This window comes from Mustela nigripes, chromosome 11, assembly GCF_022355385.1.
Source record: "Mustela nigripes isolate SB6536 chromosome 11, MUSNIG.SB6536, whole genome shotgun sequence".
Lineage (NCBI taxonomy): Eukaryota > Metazoa > Chordata > Mammalia > Carnivora > Mustelidae > Mustela > Mustela nigripes.
Genome location: NC_081567.1, coordinates 36,626,980 through 36,633,412, shown reverse-complemented (window position 1 = coordinate 36,633,412; position 6,433 = coordinate 36,626,980). Strand labels below are relative to the sequence as shown.

At 49.0% G+C, this 6,433-nt stretch overlaps 1 protein-coding gene across 5 annotated transcripts in view; it reads left to right on the top strand.

The window, feature by feature from the left end:
- The first annotated feature begins 880 nt into the window (after nucleotides 1-880).
- Nucleotides 881-6,433, top strand: part of LOC132026970 (zinc finger protein 75A-like) — an 11,053-nt gene continuing 5,500 nt past the window's right edge. The window contains exons 1-7 of one of the 5 annotated variants that reach the window (XM_059415522.1): nucleotides 882-971; nucleotides 2,764-2,918; nucleotides 3,217-3,374; nucleotides 4,095-4,187; nucleotides 4,667-4,793; nucleotides 5,877-5,968; nucleotides 6,232-6,358. In XM_059415522.1, the coding sequence (XP_059271505.1) occupies nucleotides 4,155-4,187; nucleotides 4,667-4,793; nucleotides 5,877-5,968; nucleotides 6,232-6,358 (379 nt within the window). In that variant the 5' untranslated portion in view covers nucleotides 882-971; nucleotides 2,764-2,918; nucleotides 3,217-3,374; nucleotides 4,095-4,154. Of the gene's footprint in view, nucleotides 972-1,467; nucleotides 1,557-2,763; nucleotides 2,919-3,216; nucleotides 3,392-4,094; nucleotides 4,188-4,666; nucleotides 4,794-5,876; nucleotides 5,969-6,231; nucleotides 6,359-6,433 lie in introns of those variants that run through there. The other 4 variants (XM_059415521.1, XM_059415524.1, XM_059415525.1 and 1 more) reach the window with 4 other exon arrangements.

Below are 6,433 nucleotides of genomic sequence, written 5' to 3'. Positions count from 1 at the left end.
TTCCTCGGACACCCGCCTTACTCAGCCTAGGCCTCCCCTCTTCCTAGCCTCCCTACTCCTCATGGTCACAAAAGTGCCCCAGTCCTTTGGCCAGATTCCTTGCAGCAAAGACTGCCCTGTGCCCTCCGGCCCTGGCTGCACGTAGTGGACCTAATAAGTAAGCTATTGCCTGGCGAAGGCTGACGCTGGGAGAGTCCTGGCGATTAGGAGACGCCCACAACCCGAAATGCCCGGATCCTGAAAGTAGGGTTCACGAACTCTGGCAGAGACTGCAGGGACACAAGATGGAAAGGGGGTTCCCATCATCCAGGGAGCCTGCCATCGTGCACGGAGAGGGAGCCAAGACTGCAGGGGACCTAAATCCCGTACTAGGGGCCGAGCCGTGGCTCCCTGTCCCTGGCAAGGACACTACAGCTAGAACCCGTCACACCGGCTGGAACCTACCTCACTAGGAAAACGTGATCGTTGTGAGGGACACTGGCCCAGAGGAGGGAACAAGCCCTCGGGGGCCGCCGATCCTGACCGGAACGAAAGCCCCGGGAAGGCCGAGGGCCCCGCGTGCGAAGGGGCGGCCATCCCCGCCGGCTGGGCTCCGAGTACCGGCGCTGCACGAAGGCCACGTAGGCACTAGCCGGACCCGCAGTGCCTTCCGGTGCGGGACGCGAGGCGGCGACAGACGCTCGCCGAGCTGCCGGGAGGCCCCTCTAGGCCGCGGCAGGAACGGGACACTCGGTAGCATTAACTCTTTCGGACAGCCACGGCGGCATTGGAAGGAAAGCCGGTTTCCTCCGCGAGGGTGGGGCCCGCGTTGCGGCGGCTCGAAGCCCCTCCCCGGAAGGGCGTCAGTCTGCTTCCGGCCGGAGCGCGGTGTCTGGTGGGACCCGGGCAGGGACGCGGGCCAGATTAAGGCCGGTCTTGCGTGTGGCGGCTCCCGCCTGGGAGCATCGCGGGGCGAGGGCGGTGGCCTGCAGGTGAGCGGGTGGCAGGGGCAGCGGCGTGGACCCCGGAGCTCCCGAGGAGCCCCGGCCGCTGCGCGGTGGCGGAGGCTAGGCTGCCATTGTCCGTGCGCGGCGGTGGTTTCGGACCGGGCGGCCACAGGCTGACGGCCGGACCGTTTCGGAGAGCCCCGCCGTCGGGCTCCGGAGACCATCCTGTTGTCCGCCTTTGCGGAGACGGCGTCAGGGCCGCGGTGGCCAATTTCCCGACTCGCTGGCCGGACTTTCCGCGGGCCGGGGGACCCGGGAGGTGCAGCTTCAGAGATGTCAGCCTCTGCTGGTGCCGGAGCGCGACAAGCGTCTGGGTGCCGGTTGAGCCGGCCGGGCAGCCGGCCGCCGGCCATTTGAGAACATCGTGGCGTCCTGGCCGAATTTGGGAGCCGTTCGTGAGACCTCAGGACAGGGAAGGCGAGATCCCGCGACTCTGCTCATTCTCGCCTCGAGGTCTAAATGAACGTCGAAGAGAGGGAAGGTGGGCCGAAGGCTCACCGTCGACAGCACCAACTCCCCTTCTCTCGTTCTTTGCGGCTTGGCATTTGGATAAGCGTTTTGTAAGCCAAGGTCAGCTGTGATTTTTCTGGGTCAAGGAAAGAGGTTTATTTTTATTTTTAAGATTTTATTTATTTATTTGACAGACAGAGATCACAAGTAGGCAGAGAGGCAGGCAGAAAGAGAGGAGGAAGCAGGCTCTTAGCGGAGCGGACAGCCCGATGCGGTGCTCGATCCCAGGACCCTGGGATCATGACCTGAGCCGAAGGCAGAGGCTTTAACCCACTGAGCCACCCAGGCGCCCCAAGGAAAGAGGTTTAAAAACACAGGGCTAGATCTTGTGCACGGTGCCCTTGATGGTGTTTACGGGGAAGTGTCAAACGAGTGTGGAGCATCTAGTTACTGAACCCGGGTTTGCTGTCTTAGAATAGGACTGCTTTTTCCCTCGTTACTTTCCTCCTCGTCTGGTGTCACTTCTGTGTCCCAGCTGTCCTGCCGGTATCCGTAGAGTGGAAAGGAGAATCTGGAATGTTCCACGCACTGAGGGGTTCGTCTTCACAAGAAGATGAAGGGTCAGAGAAGTTGGACCCCCTTGCTAGAGACAGAAGACTGGGATGACACGTTCACATTTAAGAGGAACTCAGAATATTCCCCTCATCCTTCCTTGGCGTGGGGTAGCTGGGGTGGGAAGCACAACAGTGAAGTCTTTGGAGAATCCCCATGCCTCTTGCAGCCAGAGGGTGTAAATGGTCTCACTGCTAACCTTTCTTGAATCATTACTTTTACAAAGAAAGACCAAGTCCTCAGTGGGTATTTGTCTATCGATGAGCTGTGCATTATTTCAAGTGGATAATCGAAGAAGAAAGGGTCTGGCAATGGATTCTTTAAAAGGAAAGGACGTGCCCCTTGGTGGCTCAGTGGGTTATGTGGCAGCATTTGGCTCAGGTTGTGATCTGGGGCTTCTGAGATGGAGCCCCATGTCAGGGTCCCTTTTTATCAGAGTGTATGCTGCTCCCTCTGTCCTTCCCCCTGCTGGCTCTTTCTCTCTCTCACTCAAATAAGTAAAATCTTCAAAAAAAAAAAAAAAGGAAAGGAAGGTAGATTTTTCTATTCATTTTTCTCCCCTTAGGAGTAGTGGACAGTAAAGTTCATATGACTTTCTTACTGATGTGTACTTTTTTTCCCTGTTCTCAGTGTTCATTTTTCTCCAGTTAGGAGTAGTGGATAGTAAAGTTCTTGTGACTTTCTTACTGATGCGCATTTTTTGTCCTGTTCTCAGTGTTTTATGAAGAAGATCCATTACTTAATTATATTCCTGACAATACATGGTCTCAGTTGCCATCATAGGTGGTAATGGGTGAAAACCCTAAAAGTATAAAACAGGAAACCACTTAGAGAGGCTTCTAAGTCAAGGAGAAAACCTGTCAAGACAGCGTGAGTATACATAGTCTATGCAACCCTGCTTGTCTGTGCTTTGCTGCATGCAAATGGGTGGGAGCCACTGTCTCAGAGCTAGCAGTTGCCACAACTTTTTTTGTTATGGTAATTTCCCCACATTTTGTAGTTAATACCTTGTGGGAAATTCGTGGTCCAATATCTCTGTTCATCTTTCAGTCATTTTTTTTAGTGTTTCATACTTCCTTCCATCTCTACTCAGGTTTTTTTCTTTTTCTATCACTTACCCCCTAACTAAACATAAGTTTTCTCATAATAGGTGATTATTTATTTGTAGGGTACAGTCGGGAGCTTGGAAAAGAGGCCGTGCTCTTCCAACTGGAGATGTCATAGGCTTCAAGACGAAGGCATGAGAGTCACTGCCAGTGGACGTGTCCCATGATGAATTTTGGAGTATACACCAGGGGCTGCGAGAACAACTGAGCTAGAATTCTCGTAAGGAAACTGAGCTTGTATGTGAGACAGGGCAGAACATAATTACTAATTCCTAGGAACTGATAGGAATTTTTGCAATCAGAATGTTGTATTTTTTATGAGTTGAGAACTGTAGATCTGTAAATAGACATATAAACAATTACAATGGTTCCTGGGTGTTTATCGATAGAGTAGACCAGTTGTGGGTGAAGTTGAACATTGGCCTGTGATACAGAGGTATCTATACCACTGAACTCCAGTAATAACACCATGAACTCTCCTTTAGAAAACTAAAGAGAATAGGAGCCATCTCATTCTCATAAAGTACAGAAGAAATTGAGATCAGAAATGGGTTATCAGTAACAGAATATGAATAGAACTGTGTCTAGGAAAAAAATAATGATAAAAGATCTTATCTTTTATTATGCACTGAGTTCCTTGAGTACTTCATTTTTAAATATGTATGACTTTTGCTTGATTGAGAACCATTTATTTCATGAGAGGAAACTAAAAAGGGTTTTTCTTTCAGTAAGTCACTCCTGAAAAACAGAGATCCTATTTTAGGTGTCAGTTGGTAATTTGGCTCCTCTTTGCAATGAGAAGGCTACTTTAAGACACCATACACAGTAGCAAATGTATACTGTCTCTGATGAAAAGATTGGTATTGTCTGTATTTTAGAAATAGAGTTAGATTGTTCATAGAAGTGAGAGAAATTTCTTCTGGCTCTTTTCTATTCACAGCTGTGCCTGTTCACCAGATCCTAGGCTTTTTCTGAGAAGGCAAACATCAAAGACTGGACAATGGCACCTGAACTCTTGTTGCCTGAGTCTCAGGTGAGCTGCGCGATCCAGCTGTTGAGGGCTGCCTTTCTCTGCTGCCCAGGACACACACTGCCCAGCTCACAGGCATGTTGGCCCCAGTGTTCTGCCTGGGGGACTGGGCACCTCCTAGGCTATTGATGATCCCTTGGTTTTCCTTTCTGCCTTCTCACTTAAAAGAAAAAAAAAAAAAAAAAAAAAGTGGGGCATCTCAGTGGCTCAGTTGGTTGGGTGTTTGCCTTTGGCTCAGGTCATGATCCCAAGGTCCTGGGATTGAGGCCCATGTGCTTTATTTACCCTTTCCATTTCCACCCCCTGCTCATGCTCTCTTTTGCTATCTCTCGTCCTCTGTCAAATAAATAAATGTTTAAAAAATTCTTTAAAATGAAGGGGGTGGCTATGAATTCTTTGAGTGCCCAGGGTCTACCATGGGCCAGATGGTAGAGCTGCTTCTGTAGTGCAAGTACTGAGCTGAAGCCCATTGTCTTCTTTAGAGCTTGTTGACATTTGAAGAAGTGGCCATGTATTTTTCCCAGGAAGAATGGGAGTTACTGGATCCCACTCAGAAGGCCCTCTACAGTGATGTAATGCGGGAAAACTATGAGACTGTCATCTCTCTAGGTAAAGACCCTCCCTCTCCCATTGGGTAGAAGTTGAGTAATCTGTCATGTTCTCTGCTTACTGGGAATGTACTCCTCTGAGAGGCTATGTTCCAATAACGGGTTGTCTTTTCAACCAAATGGTGTGTGGACAGGGGAAAGGTGTATCCAGATCACCTGGGAGCTTTGTTCAAGTGCACATGCTCATTCTTTACACTGAAAATCTTGATCCCTCCCTCCCCCCCCGCTCCAGATCTTTACTTTTTCTTTTCCCATCTCCATAAAGAGCAGAACCACTCGCCCAATATTTCAGGTCAGATAATTTGCAGTCATTCTTTACTCTGATCATGCTCTCCTACCCCACTCCTAATCTTCCTCTTGGCTCTACATTCACCGTATAGCCTGAGTCCAAGCATGTCTCATCCTCTTGAATTGTTAGCATGTTGGTCTAATCCAGAAGAGTGTGTCATCAGGCCCACCTCGGTACTTTCTAACTAGTACCTTCTGCCACCACTCTAAGCTAGCCACAGTCTGCTTTCCATGCAGCAGCCAAGGTTTTTGAAAACCCGGATTTGACCATGATGTCATCCTTTCCAAAATCTTACGGTGACTTGACTTCTCATTTATTCAGAATAAAATCCAAATTCCTCATCGAGGTACACAGGATCATCCAAGATCTGGCTCCTGTTCATCTGCTACTTGTGCCCTTGTTTAGTGCTCCTTATTCACAGGATATTGCTGTTTCTTGAAATCAAGTTAATTTCTGCTTTACCATTCCCATCCTTGGCACACTGGACAGAATTCTGCAATTTTAAACACTTCTAATTTTGCCCAACTTTGAGGAATACATGAGGGAAAAAACACATTTCCTTTTGTGGCTTTCACTCATGAAACCAAAGACTATGAACTGTGGAACCTGTTGTAGAGGCTGGTAGATGCTTGATTCCTCTTTAAGATGAGAAGGCCACTTCTTGGTAACATGTAGCAGATTTAAAAGTGTTCATTTCTCCTGAAAGAATCAAGGTTATCTGTACTTTAGAAATAAGCTAATGATGTTTGTAATCAGTAGCAAGAGAAATTTCCTCTGGCTCTTTTCCACCCACAGCTGTGCCTGCTCACCAGATCCTAGCCTTTCCTGAGCAGATAAACACCAAAGACTGGACAGTGGCACCTCAGCTCGTCTTGCCTGAGTCCCAGGTGAGCTGTGCGATCCAGCTGTTGAGGGCTGCCTTTCCCTGTTGCCCAGGAGCCACCCTGCCCAGCAGGTGCTCACGTGTGCCAATGTTCTCTCTAGGAACTAGGCATCTCCTACTCTGTTGCTGATTCTTCTCCCTCCTTCCTTTCTCTTCTCACGTAAAAAATTATCTGCTATTAATTCATTCAGTCTGGCCTACCATTTAGTTTATGGGCCAGAACTTCTGTAGTGCAAGTATTGAGCTGAAGCCCATTGTCTTCTTTAGAGCTTGTTGACATTTGAAGAAGTGGCCATGTATTTTTCCCAGGAGGAATGGGAGTTACTGGATCCCACTCAGAAGGCCCTCTACAATGATGTAATGCGGGAAAACTATGAGACTGTCATCTCTCTAGGTAAAGACCCTCCCTCTCCCATTGGGTAGAAGTTGAGTAATCTGTCATGTTCTCTGCTTACTGGGAATGTACTCC